The following is a 21,869-nucleotide window of genomic DNA, read 5'->3' as shown; positions in this document are numbered from 1 at the left end:
CACTTATCAAATTAAACATCCAACTAATAAGCAGCATCCTTACCTCAGCTTGCTTATTTTATTTACCAAGCAGCTTCCAACTACCCACTTTCTGTTCCCAACTCATTGAAATGAACATCCAACACCAGAGGGAGAACACTAGAGGGCAAGCCTGTCCCTCTTCTCCGCTCTACCCAGACTGATAAAATAACCATACTCTGCTCAATTCCACCAAAAAAGGGGGAGGGAGGGTAGGTAGCAAGTTCATACCAAAATGTCATTCCGTTCCCAGCTACACTTGCATAAAACCCATAAGCCCCCTCCCTACCCTTACCACATGCCTCCCAATCATCCCTCATGCCCATTTAAACCCCCCTTTATCCTCTTAACTCCCACTAATATAATTAGCTAACCCCCCCCAAATATGTCCCTGGACAAATTGGTTTGTTACCAAACCTCATTTGTCCTGGTCCCCTTCAATAAACACATCACACCGAATGACCTCCACTTGCAGCATACCTCCACTCGCCTACTTTACTTACACAGCAGCATCTCACCACTCACTGCATTTACTTATGAAGCAGTGTCCACTCACTCATTTCATTTACCACTTATCGAATTAAACATCCAATCAATAAGCAGCGTTATTTTTATTTTATTTACCAAGCAGCTTCCAGCTGCTCACTTTCTGCTCCCAACTCATTGAAATGAACATCCAACACCAGAGGGGGAACAGAAGAGGGCAAGCCTGTCACTCTTCTCTGCCCACCAGCCTAACCAGGCTGTTCTCTCTCCCTCTTACAAAATGTCCAACAACCTAGGGGAGTTAAGTCAAACATCATTCGATGTACCCATCATCTCTACACAAAGCTGGATCCCTGTCAACCACCCCAAAAGCCCTGCCATGCAACTACCAAAATTTGCCAATTGACTAAATGGATGAAGTACACCAATGATCCCTCTCTAAAACTAAAATGAGTAACTTTGCATAACTTCTGTAGAAACTAAATTCTCACCTATTCTCACTGCAAATATTAACATTGTAATGAGTCCCAGGACATTCCCTGCCAAAAGCAACATCAAAACCTTAAACTATGCAAAACCACACAAGGACCATAGCCTACCATCACATCTAACTGCAGCCCTATTTTCCCCTCAAAGTATATAATGTCCAAAAAGAAATACTCCTTTCCCAATTCAAGTTAAGAGCAATTCTGCCATCACACCAACTACCCAGCATAAACAAAAAACATAATGAGCATCCTACCATTTGTTGACCAACAAACCACCTTCTGAATGACTAAAATACATCTATAACATAATGCCATATAAACTGTTCACCTTATCATTCATGCAGCCACAGTACTATGCACCAAATTATTAACCCCACCCAAAACTACCAAAGTGACCTGGCTACCATGATACTGCTGGACTCCAAAAGCCTTATCACCCAACAGCCACAAACAACATCCTTAATCTGCTGCTTATCTCTGGCCTTTCCCTTCAAGCTTTTCTTCCCATATGTTACCTATGCAACAATTAAGTAGTTGGAACATGGCCTACATATGAGAAGAAACTTCTAACTCAAACAGAACATGTTGTATCCTTAACCTGTTGCTTGTCCTTGGCTTTCCATTTAAAGCTTTCCTTCCATTTGCTACCTTTGTAACTGGCAAGGAATTAACACATGACCTACTTCTGCATGAAATCCCCAAACAATGGCTTGTTAGGCTGATTTCAGTGTAAACAACAAAACACCCAGTTCTTCACATATCCAGCCTATTCTTGAGTTATACGTGTACCAAATTACCTCATATCAGCCGGAAACACAAGTTAAATGGTATCAGTGAGGCTCACTCTTGAGACTTTAACCTGGTATGTGACAGTAGCAAAAACCACTCGAGGGACAAATTCATCTCCCAAAATTACCACCTTTTGGAACAACTCCCACTTCATGTCAATCATCGGCCCTCTACAAACAATTTCTTATGGTCATATAAGTGTTGTGACTCCACCCCACTTGCAAAAACCCCCAGACTCCCTTTAACAATCCCCAACCCTGCTTTACCCTGCTCCCAACATACCTCATCATTTGCCCTTACACTACCCTAACCTGCACCAATCTGATGTGCCTTAATAAGCATTGAATAAAGTAAGATCACCTACTCCCTCATTAACGGCCACCTCCCTGTGCCCCACTCAAACAATCGTAACATCCAGCCCAGCAGAATCCATTACCTTTCAAATCCATTTCTGTCAATCCACTGAATGTTCACTCTGCGGTCTCTCATCTGTGAACTCATTGCACACCATCTAGCGTCTGAGACATCCACTGCAACAACCTCCATCACCTTTGGGGCCTGCTTCCTTCAAAGGTCATCAAGTGACCTTAAACCAGTGAGTGAATGCCATCTCCATACTTCCCCATCTGCAAAATAAATAAAAGAAAACCTGTAAATTCTCTGTATCCCCATACTCAAGACTTCTTAATGACAAGATCAGCTGCTGCCAAGGTTTACCTTCTTCATCAACTACCCAACTGCTACCCCACCCTCCTCCCTTATCCTCACTAACCTGGTACTGAGATGTCCCACCACAAATCCTTATGCAGCCAGTGAAGAAACATACTGCCACAAAACGGTTTATGATGCAAGCATGCTTTTACATGCCCTAGAAAAAACACAGAACAGAAATTGAGCTTGTCTTCAACTACACCTATACACTGCAGATGAGGGGAAATTTAAATAATCAAATTAGCTAGGTACCTTGTGATTTCCATAGGAAAGCAGATACAGCCAAGTTCATTTCATAATACAACCCTAGCAAAATTTCAATAACAAGCACTACCAGGATATCCACAGGCAGACTGTCCTATCAAAAGTAAAATACCCTCAAATAACCATACCTCTCAAGTGTATCTTATTCCGAGGAACACTCCCCACCTGGGGTCATAAAAGTTCATGTTCCTTAAATTCCACCCTGAAAAGTCTGTCACACATTCCAAGTTAAAATTTTTACTTAAAACAATGATAAGTAGAACTGAATCATATTATTTCATTAAAAAGCATATTCTACAAATACATTCATCACATTTTTACCATCCTGTGAGCTTCCAGCTGTTAGTGAGTCGTTACCAAGTGTTCCACATGTTAACTCTTGTTCCACATTATAAATATCATCATTCCTGCCTTTTGACAACGAGCGGAGAAACAGTCAGGGTCAAGGTGAAACCCTTCCATGAATTTGCCAGTACAACAGATTACAGTGCCTACCATGGCATCCCTGCCAAAAAAAAGGGGGGGGGGGCTTACCTACCATAACCCCCCCCAAACCAGTACTATCTTTACAGGAGGTTTTCCCTGAGAAGTGTGCCCATAATAATGGCTTCGCTTCCAAAGCTGATGTATGTCAGTGATACAATACAAACGTATGGTGGTAAAACTAGTATCTGCTCTGTGAAGCAGTCAACATGTTACAGGGAGAGTACGACTACCTGAAGTATACCCACAATTAGAGAATGCCTAGATGCCACCATCTACCCTTTGTGCTCAGTTCATGGAAGAAATTGCAGAGCAATGTCATTAACTCCTGCCCACAAGTACTACATGCCCCCCTCCTTATCTCCTGAAAGGTGCAAATTAAACATGATTCTAATGCCCCAAGGGGATCTCTGAAAAGGAAAGATGAAATATTAATGACATGTCTTATACATCCCTCTCCCACTACCTCACTCCACACATTGTTAAAACTCCATATTTTCCCCACACTTCTCTGGACTCAAAATTCTGCACTTCCATCCTTCCTCCATCTTACCCTCCAGCTGAGCTCCCCAGGACTTCCTAAACACTTCCTCCGAGTCTAGTTAGTGAATGTACACCTTCCATGACAATCTAAACTGATAACAGGTATAGCCAAATGTCTGCATGCCCAGATTAATTAGCCCATAGATCCACATCCCCCCCTCCCTGTCCAAACATAATATAATGGGCACTAAATGGGATTTATCCTGTTTCTACTTGGTGGTGGACTAACAAGCAACAATAACAACTGTTAGCTTATGCATGCAATTTGAGAGAGAGAGAAAAAGAAAACTTCAACTATTATTTTCACAACTTGGGGAACATGCTCCATGCATTGCCTTGTCTTGGGTGTAAAATGTCCTGTAAGATGAATGCATGGATGTCCTTTGCATTCCCTAAGCATGCCTTTTCTTCATCTTCAGTCATTAAAATATTATAGAAATTGTTTTACTTCACCTGTACACCCAATAGTAAGGATATCTAATTTCTCTATCTGTTTAAAGATCCATCATTACCCCTATGAAAATTCAATGTACTATCCTTTCAAAATAATTTCAGGTCCAAAAATGCTGCTGACTTATTAATGGAAGGTACTATTTCAAAAGCCTTGATCACAGCTTCCACTGTAGCTTTTTTATATATAGAAAAGTAGCTGAGTCAGTATCTACTTACCAGTGAGTGACATTGTACGGTAGACTCATACAAAAGCTACTTCTACTAAAGATAGAACAACTTGTTTTTTTTTTTTTTTTTTTTTTTTTTTTTTTAGCAAGTGGGGTTTAAGACTGATGGCCCCAGAAATGTGAGTAACCCGGGTTGCAAGCCGTACCTGCCATAATCCTTCCCCACAGCCAATAAAGCCCTACCATGCATGCCCTCCTGACAGGCATCTTCATGGGCAGACAAAACCCGTGAAAAATACAGGTTGTCAACCCTTCCCCAGCAAATCATAACTGTGGCAAAGCTCCATTCCCACTGAGACAAGTAAAGGACCTCGGCCCAAGTAGGGACAAATGAAAGATATGCCACCGCCAGCCCACAAAGTCCAATGAACCATCTTCACCACTGTTTCCTCTGACTTCCACAGCCACAATGGGCTCAGTAGGCAGACAAAAGGTGCCAAAGGGTAGCAGAAGCAGCAAAAATCAAGCCCCGATCACTAAACAAATGAGGCACCCAAACCCTGCCAATGGAGCATCCCATCACGAAACCAGTCTCGCAGTCCCCCACAGATGAAAATGCCAACAAACATCCTCCCCCCTTTTTCTTTGCCTGTGGACCATCTAAAAGGCTGTTGTCACACTTATTGCTGCAACTCTGAAACAAGTCATGAAATCAACTGTCCATCATATACCAGGCTAGATTCCACACATTGCTCTATAAGCCTAAAAGTTGCAAGAACAACCAGATCTGTGCCAGCATGCACTCCATGTGGGATGTCAAGCCTGAAACTCAATCACAGTCAGCATCTACCCACCTCGATCCTCGGTGATGTCCCAGACAACCCCAAACTCCATGAAGAACAGACTACATATGAGGCAAAATGAGGACACTCTGTGACAATCTAGACAGGCGAGAGGCATGCCTAGTCCCCTTCACACCATGTGGATGCCACGCCGTGCATGAGCCACCTCACAGAACTCACTCACAACTTCCTCAACCTTGCAAACCGCCACTAAAATGCACTGTGAACACATCAATAGCTCTAAATTATCGACACATTTTAAACTATTACTCTTATAACAGAAAGTGGCTAGAACAACAGGCTTTGTGTTAATGCGCTTATTCTGAAGCATATGAAATCAAACTCAAATACAGGTCATCAATGACCCTTTCTTTGCAGATTGCATAGTAATCAATATTTACTCCCTTGCCCTTAATATAGCTGAATTAAAAAAACACAGAATACTTTCCATAGGGGAAGGTGGCTTATAAAAAAAATAACACATCCCTTAAGGTTTTCACATAATTGTGAGGCAAATCTGTATCTTCTGTGACCATTTGGGAGTCCCACCCCCCCATCCCCAATGGCTAACACTACACCACGCATACATGTAAGCCACTTCCACTCACCACAGAAACACCTTTAACCAAGCCTGCTTCTCAGCTCTCTCCAACCCAACATAAATACGTATGCTAACACTAACATCTTTACAATTAACCACCAACTTAGACATAAACTTCAGCAGAAATGAAAACACAGCCTGATCCTCTCAAACTGTTAGCAGACAATGCTTTGCTGACTGCAGGAAATCTAGACAAAGGCACATAAGTAAAAGTGGGATAAATTAGGGGCCATTATAACTATAGCCTCACCAATTGGTTTGCATCAACACAAGTCCACCAGAGGGCATAAAATGTAAAACTCAAAGTCTGTCATTATTTCTAATTGCAGTTTTCAATGATTTACACTACTTTACCAGAAAGCCACAGATGTATGAGAAAAGAACCCAATGATAAGGCTGGCAAAAATCTGTACAGTTAAAAGGTATACCAAACAACCCATTAGGAGCTGTGTATCATGGCAGCAAACCCAATTAACCTAACTGCACAAAAAAAAATCCATCCAAACCAGCATTTAAGCACCCACAACCACCAACGGCAACATTAAAGCACACATGTAATCACCCAACTACCCATAGTATACCCACAATTATTATACACTCAAACTACTTTGACCACAATTGTAATAAATAATAACCCAGCAACCATGCTATTCACATCCTCCTCACTTGAGTTTGACTCCTTAACAACATTACCCCTTTCATCAAAATCCCAGGCTTACCTGTTCCACAGTACCTACTGGTCGTCACAGACGTAATACTTGCAAAAAACAAGTTCATGCCAAAATGTGATTCTTTCCCAGTTACACTTGCATAAAACCCCTTAAGACCCTCCCCACCCTTACCTCATTTCCTCCCAATCATCCATCATGCCCATTTAACCCTTCCCCCCTTTATCCTCTTAACTCCCACTAATATAATTAGCTAACTCCTCCCCTCTGAAGATGTCGCTGGACAAATTTGTTTGCTACCAAACCTCATTTGTAGAAGAACATTGGATGATTTTTATAAGAAGACATAATTCATTATTTATTGATTTTAATACTGCATATGGAGCCTGTTATTTACCATTTTTACTTTTTAGTTTTAAACAGCAGTTAGAACATTAGTGTACTGTTTATGAGCTAGTTAGTATTTTATTATTTACTTATTAAATGTCAGCTCAATAAGTCTAGAAATAATAATTTTTTTGAATATAACATTTTAACTTGAATGCATACCGGAGTCCATTTTTAACTAACATATATATTACACATTTTATAGGGAAAACAAGTTGCAAATCCACTTGTTTTAAACAGTTTGTGACTTTAAAATGACAATTGCCTTAATTTAGTTAACATATTCAGTATATAGCATTGATTTTTGGTATTATTTAAAATGTTTTTTGTACTTAAACTTCATTCTGATGAAGTCCTTATTTAAACAGGATGAAAGCACTTAATCTCTTATGTGTTATTAAATAAAGAAACTTTTTTGCATGGCAAGTCAGCCTGGACCTCCATCTGTGTGTAACACATTATCTGCCTCCCATCTTTTTGTTGATTTTGAGTTTTATTACAGGTGCTTTTGTCCATTTTTTCATTTATTAGTTTCACACCTTAGTGTTCCACTGTCCATTCAGATTTTTCTTTTAGTGCCAGTTACACCTGGAATAGCTTAGGCATTCATTTGAAAGGTAGTTAGTTGACAATTAATGGTGACTGTCCCATGTCATTGTAGATTATTGCTACTTTATGTGTATGGCTTGTGTGTATTATGTTTGGACATCTGGGTGACATTCCCATGGCTTGGTCACTATGGTGCTATACGGGGCACTGTCTGGTAGACCATGTATCCACCTGGGTTAATATTAGATAAACTAAAGTTTGCCTGAGGGAACACTCTAATAATCAAAAATCCCGGACTTCGATATGCTTTTTGTGAGATTGCGGTACAGTCAAATCAGAATATTTGCTCTTTCTTCACTATAGTGGAATGTTGGAGTTGGTATTTGTATTTAGCGGGGGTGGGGTGGAGGGGGGGCACAGCCCCCCACAATAGTGAATTAGAGGTCCAGATTTTTGATTATTAGAGCATTCACTAAGGTAAACTTTCATTTGTCTAATATAAACCCTCTCCACCTGATGGTAAAATCCTTTGTGCTGGGCACTTCAGGCTCCTTAATTTGTTCAGTCCAGCTTCCTTTGCCCTTGCCATCACTCTTTGAAACTCATGCACTGCTCTCATGCGATTGACATGGGTGGACTGCTTAGACTGCTTAGATGCCATTTACTACCAGCTATTCTGTCATACATTTTAATACATTAACTGTTTTTCTGGCCTTTATATCATTCTGTGTGCCATTTTATAGTCAACAGCATTTTATTCCTCTAGGCACTGTTCTTCTCTCCACTGTGGTACACATCAGTGATAACTACTTTTGATTTTGTGCTTCTTTGTCGTTATTGTCTCATCTTTTTGATATTTTATTTCTCCTTTATTGTTTTGTTTTTCTCCATTTATGTTCATATTTTATGCAGTATACACCAATGGATGGGGTCCCCAGCTGTCTCCTGGCCAGCCTGTCAGCAGGATGATGTAAATCATCTGACATGGGTTGATCTGAAGGGTTCACTGGTGCCTCCAGCCATCTGTCTTTAGTGGGGGCATAGCCTTCCTTTAGGAGGTACTACTGATGGGTTCCATTATGTCATCAAGGAGGAGGTAGAAGGACTGTTCACAGCCTTGTTTGGCTGTTGGCTGTTGGCTGGTTATCTGCTTTGGCAGCTCTGAGTGTGTCCTCATGCAACTGGATGTCCCTGACCAGTAGGCCAACAATGGCTGGACCCAGCCATCAGAGTGGTCACAGAGTTGACTGACATCAGGTTGAGTGTGACACTGTGCACATCGGCAGACAGCTGGCATTCCATTCTGTCTTCCATTATTGTGTTCCTTGTTCTTATATGTTATGACTCTCCCAGATTTTAATCCAGTCCTTTTCATTACTAATTGTTCTACATCTGTCTGGGTGTCTGCTTTGTGTTCTCCACCCAATGTGTGTATGCTTTATGTTCCCCACCCCATGTGTGGCAGCACTTCTCCAGTTGATATTTGTCTGCCTTTTGTGTTTGTCTGCCCCAGCCCCTGCTGCTATCCCTATGCCTTCTTTTCTTCACACGTCTTCCTGTTGTGACTTCACTCTTACTCTTCTTGGAAATATCAAAAAAGGATATTTGTCCACCTAAAAAAATCTATACCCCCCCCTGGCAAACCACTCTTCTTCTTCCCTTTGCCCCTCTCTATGTTCCTGTGCTTGCTTTTCCCCACTTTCTGAGTGTCCTGTATATTCATTTCCATTCCATTTATTTTAATATAAAAGTAGAAGCTTTACAGTGAAGCCATCAGGGTCCTCATCTCTGTTTGCAATGGCACATTTTTGGGTGTGGGAATTCACATGCTAATGAGCATGCTATATGCATGCCACCAGGTGCAGTATTGGACATTATCAGACTTGCTGAGTCTTTGAAATGAATTTCCTAATTAAAGTGACCTGTCATGCAGTGTCATTCTTATTGAATAAGTAATCAGCTTTTTGCTGCATCGCCTTACTTCATCTGGCTATTTTGCCTTTTTGCAGCCTTATGAGGCATTTTTTTTTATTTGGTTGATTGGAAAACAGTGTTTATATGTCTAGATAATCTTCTTGACATACTTTTAAGACCTCACTGAATGAAGTAATTAATCAATAGTTCTTGGTATATTACAGAGAACTCTCACATAATAGCACAAATTTTGTCCTCCATTTCTAATTAATAGAGAAATTATTTACAACCAATTATCATGATCAGCTATTAAATGAGAATGGCTATATTATTAGGAACTGAAATGACCATTTACTCATATCTTCCTCCAAACTTGATAAAAACAAGGAGAGAGCATTTACATCATTAAAAGGTCCTTATTGGAGAAAACTGTCAGATCGTATTTTGTATTTCCAGTGAAGCTGAAAGTTATATGGAAATATGTTTGGTTCCTTGTTTTTTTTTTTTTTTTTGTTGTAGCAGGTGGCTCAGGGAATGAGTTGATTATTGTGATAATGTTATAAATATGTTAGTACATCATGTTTTAATAATGTTTATTTGTTTATTTATTAGGATGAGTGGATGTTTAATATTTTATCTTTTATGTTTAGAATGTCTGTTTAAACTGAATGGGAAGATTTACTTTATTAAATTGTTAATTTCTTAAATATGTTTTATATATATATATATATATATATATATATATATATATATATGTAGATATATATATATATATATATATATATATATATATATATATATATAGATATAGATATAGATATATATATATAGATACACACACACACACACACACACACACACACACACACACACACACACACACACACACACACACACACACACACACACACATATAGTAAGATACACTCAAAGTAATCCATACCTCCTAGTGCCTTGCACCAAACCTAAGCAGGGTGCTACCATTGCTATCTGTACTCTCCGTCATAACTAATAAAGTATTACCATAGGCACCTACATCTAGTACTGTACCTTTTGGTGGTATTACCATATCCATCTAAACCTAGTGCTTAAAACAAAGAAGGCATTAAACTGTGATATTGTTGCAATCAAGTGGTAGAATGTAATGGCAAACTGTAATTACTGAAAGTAAATTTCTTGTATTTTGTATGTTTTCATAAAATATGAATTAGCCTGTCTAAAAGAGTAGAAATTAATTTTAAATGTGTACTTTGAACATTTTTTAAGTAATATTTATTATTTTCAAACTTCTTTTTAAAAAAATATAAAGAATTAATTGTGATGTCTTTAAGTACTATCAATGTCACTTGAATGTTAATTACGTTTATGCTATTTTGATGAAGCCTGAGAGGCACCTGTCATCCCAGGGATTCTGGATACTGGCCAAGTTTCTTGCCACCCCTATAGTGCCTTTTTTAGGCAATGTCCTGAAGAAAAAAATTACCACTATAACAGCTACAAACAAACAAAATCTGAGGGTTATGCTACTCAATGCTAGAAGTGTAAATCTCAAAATGCACTTGCTCGAAGCACTCCTTAAAATGCAGAACATCAACATCTGTGCAGTGACCAAGACTTGGTTCAAGGCTCCAGAGAGCACCCCAGCACTACCAGGCTATAATTCTTACCACACCTTTCAGCCCCTAAACTTGGACCAAAGCACTAAAGGCAGTGGTGTCTCCATATTCATAAAGGATATGCACACCTCCAGACTAGTAGCCCAACATAACGCATCAGAGTTTCTTCAGGTACAACTAACACTGGGTAAAACTACAATCCAGGTTGTAGCCTGCTATGGATCCCCCACCATGTCCCAAGACTCCCACGCCACATTCCTAAACACATTGGAAAATATTAGGGTACAAACGAATACCCTTATACTGGGAGACTTTAACTACCCATCCATTAACTGGGAAATTATTCATGTACCAACTCACTTGCTCAATGTTTTCTGGAATTCATTAATTCCAATGCCCTGGACCAGAATGTCCAGCATAACACATCAGAGATACTTGTACAACTAACATTGGGAAAAACTGTAATCCAGGTCTAGCCTGCTATAGATCCCCCACCATGTCCCAAGACTCCCACTCCACATTCCTAAACACACCAGAAAATATTAGGGTACAAACCAATACCCTTATACTGGGAGACTTTAACTACCCAGCCAATAACTGGGAAAATTACTCCTGTACCAACACACTTGCTCAAAGTTTTCTGGAATTCATTAATTCCAATGCCCTGGACCAACTCATTCTTAACCCCACCAGGGGTAGAAATATCCTTGACCTGGTCATTGATAACATGAGCGACTGTTGCTCTACACCAGTAATCAACTTCTCCCTGGTCAGATATGACCACAAGCTAGTCACCATGGATATCCACATCCCACCGTCACCCCCCCCCAAAAGGAAACCACCTTAAAAAACTTCTCCAAAGCCAATTTTGGACTTCTAAAAACAGAGGTTGTTAACGTCACGATACCCATGCAAATGGAAAATAGGCGCATGACTGCTGAATCTTACACCAATGCACTGTATGAGCACATACACAAGTGCATGGAACGGGCCATACCAAACAGAACCAAGATACTCTCCTCCAAAAAAAGGAAACCAATCTGGTGGTCTCCCACCATAAACAAACTCTACAACAGAAGGAAAAAAACTGTTGCAGAAAAGGGTGAATTCCCAAGACTGGAAAAACTCCCTTGTTAGCCTCAGCAAAAAAACTGAGCTCCATCATCAAATCCTCTAAAGCTAGCTACAAAAACAAAATTTCTACAGATTCTAAAGACAACCACAAGGTATTCTATAGTTATGTCAAGAATTTACATGGCAATACTCATATCTGCTCTGAGTTACAGCACAATGGCAGTACATATACAGAACCAACTGATATTGGCAACATATTGGCCAACAGGTTCAGTGCGAACTTTACCTGCCTTTCACCCCCTAAAGGGCATATCACAATATCTGGGGAATGCCAAGTCCCTATTATCACAGCTCTACAGGTAAACACCACACTGTCCAAAGCCAAGAATACAGCTTCCATGGAACCTGATAATAACCCTGGCTGTGTTCTACATGAATTACAAAGTGAACTGGCACCACACCTGAGTACCCTGTTCAATCACAGCCTCATTTCAGGCTTTGTTCCTACCAAATGGTGCACTGCTACAGTCATCCCACTCCACAAAGGGGGAGCAACTACAGACCCTGGGAACTACCACCCCATTAGTCTGACAAGTCTGATATGTAAGGCTATGGAGTGCATCATCATGGACCTTATAAATAAGGACATAGGGAATCTCCAAACTCTGGACCCCATGCAGTGGAAAAGGTAGATCATGCCTGCTCAACCTTACAGACTTCTTTGAGTCTGTCACCAGAGCTGTGGATGAGGGCAAGGTAATTCACACAGCCTACCTAGATCTTTCCAAGGCCTTCAACTCCATCCCTCACTCAGGAATCATAGATAGACTCACTAAACTAGGCATAAACCCTTATGTCATAAGATGGGTTGGCAACTGGCTCACTGATGTGAAAGTAGCAGTCTCCAAGTCTGACTATCGACCAGTTACAAGTGGTATCCCACAGGGATCAGTCCTAGGTCCTCTTCTGTTTGGCATCTACTTCTCTAAAGTTTAAGCCACCACAAAGGGACTCTGGCTGACCAAGTTTGCAGAAGATTGCAAACTGGGAGCCATTATTGATTCTCCAACTGATGTAGACATTCTACAAAAAGGCCTCACTGACACCAGTGACTGGTGCCAGAACCATGGCCTTAAGCTCAATGCCAAAAAGTGCATTGTCATTCCCTTTGGGAAAAATTCAGTGCCCATGAACTACCACATAGGCAGTAGTCCACTAAACACTGAAGGTGTGATAAGAGACCTGGGGACACAGGTTGACAGCAACCTCTCCTTTGATAACCACATTGCCACTGTAGTCAGAAAGTTCTTCTGTGTGGCACATCTCATTACAAAAAATTACTCATCCAGGAAGAAAGAGGTCATAATCCCTCTCTACTCGTTCCTCATTAGACCTATTATAGAATACAATGCCCCATTTGGTATGTACCTCACTAGACCTCCAACAACTGGAAAGGCCACAAAAATACCTCACTAAGAGGATCTTAGACCTTAGATACATGCTCTATATGGACAGACTCAAAGCCATGTCTGACCCAGAGCTGCTAGATATGCTACACCTAAAGAAATCCCAAGCCCTCTATGCCACACGCTCCAGGGACCTAAACCTCATTACCACAATAAACAGAACATGCTGGAGGGACAGGTTCCTAACCCAGAGATTTCCCATACTCTAGAACAAACTTCCCATTCACGTCAAGCAGAGCACTTCACTGGCCCTCTTTAGGAGAAATCTTGATGAGTGGATGGGCAATAGGAAGTTCACCCTGGGGATCACTTCAGTGGCCTTACTTGACAGGGGCACTGAGAACTAACTTTGGGCGGCATGATGCCAGGGAATCTTCTTGGGCTAGGATTATATAGGCTTGAGGGTCGTTAGCCTAGTACACACCTATGAACCTATGAACTAAGCAGTATGAAAAGCAGTGGTAAAAAGATGAACTCCTGTTTAATTAGTAGGAAAGAATAATCCTATCATACTAAAAATAAACTTGCTGCTTGTATTAAATGTAGTATAGTGTGGTGCAAAATTCTTTACTGGCAGTCCCTTTTTCATTTGTCTTCTTTTCTGAAACTAATACGATTCCAGACAACTGAAAAAAGGCAAACAAAACCACCTCAGCACAGATTCTCATTGATTAAGGTTTCTGCTTCGCAGTTTCAAGTATGGAGTTAAATCCTGCCCTCTGGTAACTATCTGTGTATACCATGGATGCTACACATATGAGCCTTTGCTCTTCTACCTTTCTCCCAAAAACAAGTGGGCTTATTAATTATAGGTTCATAAGTTCATAGGTAAGTTCTAGGCCAGCTGCCCCTGTGGGCTATTTTAAGCCTAGCCAATTCCCTTTTGTGCTCAAAATAGCCTATTCCATTTGGTTATAGATTGACCTTACGCAGCCCATTGCCAACTATTATAACTTACCCCTGCTAAGAATAACTGGGATCATGCCATAGATAATTTGAGGGGACCCATGCATGTAATAAAGCATGTAGGAGCTGACTCAGCCCATTAGTAGTACAGGGATGCAGTCCTGGGTAAATTTTCTGTTTCACATCCATATATCTAAGTTGCACTTGAAAATGAACAGGGATGAACTTTGTTTTATGTGGATGGGTAGTCTGTTCCACAGCAGTCATATCCTCTATGAAGTATACCTGTCCCTCTAAACTGTATTATTGATGTTGCAGAAGAGGTTTAGATCCATAGACCAAGCATTTCTGATGCCATTTGACTAGCTGATGTGCAGTAAATCCATCAGCAATGGGTCAAAGGATGCCTTGTATACCAGACACAGGTCACCTCTTAACAGTCTGTAGGATACAAGTATAGTGACATGGCTTTGAGTCCGTCCATGTAGGGCATATTGTTTAGGCCTTGTATCCTTTTTGTAAGGTGTCTGTTGACATTTCAGTTGTTGCATGTGTCTGAACAGATACATGCCAAAGGGGGCATTATATTCAATGACTGGCCTAATGAGGGGTGGGTAAAAGGGGACAATGACATCCCTACATTTAGACACAATCCCTTATAAACTGTGCAATATAGAACAATAGACGCATGTTGGTCAAAAGTTAGGTCACTGTCCACATAATTTATCAAACCCCCCCCCCAAAAAACTGGGTCAACTCTTGGGGATGTATTGTCAGTTTAGTAGTTGCCTGGGGTAGATGACTTTTCAAAGGATACAATAATGCATTTTTTGTCATTTAGATTCAGACAATGATTTTGACATCAGTTATTTATTTGTGACAAACCTTCCTGCAGGATGGCTAAGTCATTTGGTGATTCAATGATAGCTCCTAGCTTGCAGTTATCTGCAAACTTAGTTAGCCAGAGCCCTTTGTTATTGCCTTTTTCTTTCTCTTTGTGGAGGTGACTTCCCCTATTTTGATTTACTGTTCCTGACTCTGAGCCAGTTGGCAATTCATTGGGTGATATAGGGGTTTATTCTCAGTTTATTTAGCTTTTCTACTATGCATGGGTTGGGAATTGTGTCAAAAGCTTTTGCCAAGTTAAGGTATGTATCAGTTTGCCTTCATCCATTGCTTTGGTGACCTTTCCAAAAATATCCACCAGGTTGAGTATGCATGACCTTACAAATTGAGACAAGTCCAGTGTTTGGAGGTTCCCTACATCCTGACTGATTAATTCTATAATAAGTCTTTCCATGCGTTTCCATATAAGCCTGCTCAGACTTATGGATCTGTAATTGTTTGGGTATGTGAAAGGTCCTCCCTTATGTGGGAGAAAGACTGTAGCTGTTCTCCATTTGCTTGGTACAAAACCTGTATGGAAGCTAAGATTTAACAGTGTTATGGTTGTGTCTCTAAATTATGCCTCATGCTATTTAAGATGCATGCAGGGATATTGTCAGGATTCATTAATGCAGTATTTGTACCCTTTGATAGCACTTTTAGGACTAAGTCTTCTGTGATAGTTGGAGATGAGCCAGTTTCAGGTATATATATATTGAGAGACAGATGATGGGGAGAGGGAGTTAAAGTTAGAGCTAAATTTATTGGCCAGTAGGTTAGCTATATACGCAGTCTCAGTGTAGGTAGCATTGTTCACAATCATCTCAGTGCATTGCTGCATTGTTTTTTTTGAGCTTATGAACCTAACTAGTAAGTGCCTTTTGATAGTCTTTGGCTTGGGTAGCTCCTTTAGCCTCAAATGTGGCTTTGAAGGGTTTTATTAAGCTCCTGAGTTGTTTGTTTATTTCAATGACAAGGGTTCTAACATTATGTGAATTACTCTTCTTACTTTTGGTCAAAATTATTTTCCTTTAATTATAAAGGTTGTTGAAATTATGGTTCCACCATGTGGTTTTATTTCTGGGATTTGCCCTGCACTTATAGGGTACATGCTGGTATCGTGTGGTGGTATACATTTCTGAGTATTCAGTGGAGTTAATTGGGTTTGGTGGCAATTTAATGCTTGTCAATGTACCACTTAGGAGTATGTCATTTGTCTTAAAGAAATTTCTAAAGGAACCTTGGGTGAACGGGATCTCTGGTTTCAATTTTATTTCTACGTAGACTGCTTTATGGTCAGATCTAACAAGAGATGAAGATACACAAGGGATGGTGCAAGATGCTCCCATATTAGTAAGGACAAGATCCAAGATGTTATTCCCCCTTGTGAGTAGTCAGACTAATTGTTCCAGGGCATTTGTATTGACAAAGTCCAGCAATCTCTGTGCTATGCACTAGTGGTGGCATCGGTTTGACTGTCTATATTTAGATAGTTTAGATCACATAGGAAATGGTATGAGGTTTACTGCTGAGTGATTCTAGTTTCTAATAGTTAATAATGTATTTATTTATACAATTTGTTAACTGGGGTAGTGCACTGATCCCAGTGGATCAATTTTAGTCTCAGCCTAGGTTGACTGGTATATTAAATCATATGTTGGAATAGTGACAGCTGAGATTGGGGGAAAACATTGCTGCTGGTAGTTTTCTACCTGCTGTTTGCATGCCAGATAGCACTGCATTTACTAAAGAAGGAGCCATAGAAAGGAACTGCAAGGTTCTTGAGAAATACAAAATATTCAGACAAACCAGGTGGAGAGTAGGAGGTCACCATGACAACTAATATGGAGCAGGTACTTCTATTATCACTGGAAGAGATCTGACTCCTGACCGTTGGATCTAGAGAGGGTTTCAAAGAGGAGCTTCAAAGGAACTGAACATACAGAGTAAAGGTGTTCAGGAAGCTATCCATGAACACTAGAAAGGAAGAAGAACTGCCATTCTAAGAAAAGAAACTGATGAAATTATCCCTGTAAAGACATGCTTGAAGGAAAAGAAAGGTATAAGCACTGTTTTGTTTGCTGACCACCTTTGAGGATAACACTAATCATTGTACCACTGTGCCACCCTAGAGTAAAAAAAATGTAGGGGGCTAAATAAGCGGGAACTTCAACAAATGAGGAGAGATAAGACGAGTTTAATTATATGCTTTAGTTTTATAATAGGTGAAAGAAATAGGCAGACTATGCTGGTCAGTGGATGTTTAACTACTGAAAATCTTTGTTTATAATATTCAGATGATGCTTCTGGAAAGGATAATTTTCAAGAACCAGACAAGCTAAATAGCTGTGGGTTTCACATGTTGCAGAAAACTGCAGGATACTTGTATTATAGTGACACTGAAAGAATCTGTTTGCTACTTTTTGAGATGTATTCCTCTGAAGTAACACACACACACACACACACACACACACACACACACACACACACACACACACACACACACACACATACTCACACACGTACACATATTTTATTTTCGTTTGTTTACCAAGTTTGTCCAACTTGGTTTAGTCAAAAAAAAAAAAACTTTCACCAAAGGTTCAGGAAGAAAAGTCCCAACATACTGCAGTTTTAAACAGACTTCAGTAATATTCATGAACAGACTTTAAGTAATATACATTAACAGTTACATGTGCTTTTGATAATTAGATCACATTCATATGAAATAAAGGCAGCTGTTACAATATAAAAGATACTTATGTATTAGTAGATGTTGAACACTTAGCATTCGAAGAGGTGTATATTACTTGATTTACCAAACAGATAGTAGATCTTGTGATTAGTGCTTAGAAATTCAAAGAAGTGGCAGTGAAGGAAGGAACCTCATTCACTGGTGTATGGTCTCCTCAGCTTTTGTGCTATCACATCAAAGGCAAATCCATGCAGGCAGAACTGAATGTTGGAGATTTCAAAAGACAAGGAAGTGTGATTTCAGTGATGACTAATGAGTGTGTCACAAGTCTTCAGAGGGGGGAAGTGTGTCCCCATTACCCTCTTTTTTGTTGTTACCTCCAGAGTTATACATTTCAGATAATAGGATGAATAAGGAAAATCTGGTGGTACATTAGTCTTATGTTTTAACGTGAAGGACTTAGTGAAGCATGCTAGACCTCCCAGTGTGAGATGGCTTAGTAAAGTGAAATATCAAAGAGTCTACCTAGAAGAACATATATTTACATGTTTCCCTAAGCCGTACTGGCAGCTAACTACATACTCAACAAGAATTTGGATTCTTGTGAATATCTTTTTCAAAACAACTGTAAAAATAGCATTACGAATTCTATTCTTACAGATAAGAAGTGTGTATCTGCTTATGACAAAGAATTTGCTGGAAGAAAATCACATCTTTTTTTCTATTTTTTTTTTAACTGTCCGTGTTTTACTACCAGATCTTGTTGTTGCTTGGAATCAGGACTAGCCTTGCAGGATAAGTATGTATTAAAGTAATAAATGTTTTTCTTTCCCAAGAACCACCAGTCAGTCCTCATCCTGAGGTCAACGTCGAAGATGTGGATTCTGAAGCAGATTCTGCTAGTCCTCAAAAAACAGATGTGGTGTCAGCAATGTCACAGCCTCCATCACCACACAAGACCAAGACCCTCACTGTGCCAGGTGTCTCTGCAGCTACAAAAAGGTATGACTCTGGAAACAGTGAGTTATATACATTTGCAGAATGAAGCAAGCACACCAAATAATGTGAGATGCATACATTGTAAAGGTGAGCTCCAAGGTCCTCCACACTGAATGAATAGAGGTTTGTTTGTTCTAATAGCTTGTTACTTTCTGCATTGATGAGGGAATGGCCTTTGGTTTAACTACCAGAAAAGAAACTCCATTTTTCAGGACATATAAGCATCATTAGACAATATTGACTTAAATTATAAATGGAGTGCTCCTGGATCAGTCTAATTTTTACATTTTATTGCTGACTACACTGTATTTTGTAGATACTGGATTCTTGTTTTCCTCAAGTCATTAACAACATTACTGTATAGTGACCCTGTTTTCCATAAGAACAAAAACACTGTTCTTTATAAAATATTTAGTGTTCTGGTAAACCATTGAGGTTGAAGTCACTAGATAATGAAGGACATTTGAGTCTCAGGTTCACAGGCTCATGGGTGCTTACTAGACTAATGACCCCTAGGGGTCTTTTTAATGCTAACCATGCTTTCCAAGGGTGAGAATCAAACCCTAGGCATCTTATTTTAAGGTAAAACCTTAAACATTATGCCAGTCCCAGCCCAGGTTTCATACCCTGAAGAAAATGCATACTAATGAAAAACCTGTTATTCTATCACTTTTATAAGCTTATAAGAATACTATTTAAAATCTGTCCCCTAATTATTGGCCTTTGTCCAGAATTATTGTGCTTAGATGTTGAGAGATGAGCAAACGAACATTGGTACAGAGGCCAAGACTATAAATTTAATTATAAAATATGAAAATAAAAGTGGGATGCACACCACATAGAAATACAGGTGACTTCCACAAGGTATTCATTAAGCAATATTACCCCAAAACATCTCAATGTCCTAGGGAGAACATATACCTCAATGTGACATGATCTCTATATCCATTATATGGTTTGTGTGGTTTGCGCAAGAAACAGCATCTTGAAAAGAACTTGCTTTATGTCTTATCTTTTCTAAAGAATTTTAAAACCTCTGAAGTGTTATTGACTTTGTTTGCTACACATCCTGGCATGTTGTATTGACATTTTAAAATATCTGCTGTTGAATTATGATAATGTTGAAATTGTTAATATAACACAGTATAACCATTAATTTTATATGGCATTAGTATTTAATTTTTCTTGTATCTAGCAGAAATTGTTACAAACCTTATGAATAAGCTAAAAATATGTATTTTCCAACTAACATTGTATAGCTAGGTCAGCCTGGTCCTTGCAGTAACCCTAGACTAAGCCATGCGGCTGGCTACATGACAGCTAATCAGGTACCAGGCTATTCTTGCAACCATTTTATAATGACAGATAATCCTTTTATAACAAGCATTCTTTTGTGTTGGGTTTTAGCCATTAACTGGGGTTGTTAACTACATCTGTGTCAATGCACTTTACTTCATTTTATATAGTTAGGTAGTATGAAGAAAAGATGATTCAGAAACAGATCACAAACTGCCCAAAGGAAATTACAAACATAGAGAACAGAGAGGTTAAATTATTAGGCCACTGGGCTTTAAATAATTTTGCTAGGGTATGAATCCCTTCATCTTCCAGTTGCATTCTCTGTAAAACACCTGGAATGTCCAAGAGAGTATATTTAGTTAATAAGAAAAATAAAAAAAGAAGGACATTACTTTGCTTCTGCTATTGTATCAGATCAGATAATGGTTGCAATTCCTAATTATGGTTTGCAGAAACGCAACTCTCCATTCACTTATAGGGTAATTTACACACCTCTGACTGAATGAGATTTGTAAGTACACATAAACTGCATTTTATTGGGTCACATTAAAATAAAATTTGCATGATTATAACTCACCTTAACTATGCAGTTAAAAGAAGTACTCAGCAGGGTGCACAACTATCCTGTGCTAATAAATAGTGTTATTATCAATTCACACACACACACACACACACACACACACACACACACACACACACACACACACACACACACACACACACACACACACATCTACATACATGCACATGCATCTTGTGTATTTTAAGATAAAACACCAACAGACTACAATCTTCATGCAAAATAACCAATATGTCTGACCTGGCCTAAAAAGTAAATTAAAATATCTATAAATAAAGTCCCAAACAGATTAATATAACTTCTCTAAAGTCCACAAACACCTATTCCAGATCCCCATGTCCATTTTATCAATGCACATAACTATATTACTTCTTAAAACACATGACAAAACCATATCTTAAAATATACAAATAAAGAAGTCACATTTCAGAATTTAACAAAAACATTTAATTAAATGCTCAGGCTTTCACTTGAGTACTGGCGCCATAGAAGGTACTTAACTTAGTCTCTAAGGGACATGAACAGCAAAGATATTTTGCGACTTGCTTTTTAAAAACAACAGTTTGTTTTGCATGTTACCACCTCTATTGCCTTCTTTTATCACAAAGATTGCCATAAATTTGAAATAATTATGAGAATCTTTATCCTTAATATGTTTATATAAAACATTTTTCAAATTGCGCTGATAACATTATAATACTCCCAAATGTATCCATTTAGAAATCTACCTGTTTTGCCCATATAAAAAGAGCTGCACCCACACTGGGCTTGCTACATCATATTTAGCAAGTAATATGTACAAAAGCACTGGATATAAAACATTATTTTGGGTAAACAAGTTATCTCCCTTTATTAATGATATATTAACAACTAGAGCATTTGCCAGTCTTAAATATGCAATGAATCCTATTATTATATTAATATTATTATTAGTAGTAGTAGTAGATGGAGGTTCCCTATTCATCTTGTTTTAAAAGCACTACCTC

General features: G+C 39.1%; 1 protein-coding gene across 2 annotated transcripts in view; it reads left to right on the top strand.

Annotated features, from left to right (window-relative positions):
• CNGB1 (cyclic nucleotide gated channel subunit beta 1) overlaps positions 1-21,869 on the top strand; it is a 734,247-nt gene that overhangs the window by 114,329 nt on the left and 598,049 nt on the right. For both annotated transcript variants that reach the window (XM_044081527.1, XM_044081526.1), the window contains exon 5: positions 18,842-19,007. In XM_044081527.1, the coding sequence (XP_043937462.1) occupies positions 18,842-19,007 (166 nt within the window). The remainder of the gene's footprint in view (positions 1-18,841; positions 19,008-21,869) is intronic.

Source organism: Protopterus annectens, chromosome 8.part0 (assembly GCF_019279795.1).
Source record: "Protopterus annectens isolate FY-2018-M chromosome 8.part0, PAN1.0, whole genome shotgun sequence".
NCBI lineage: Eukaryota > Metazoa > Chordata > Ceratodontiformes > Protopteridae > Protopterus > Protopterus annectens.
The sequence above is the reverse complement of the archived record's forward strand: the minus strand, read 5'-3'. Positions and strand labels throughout refer to the sequence as shown.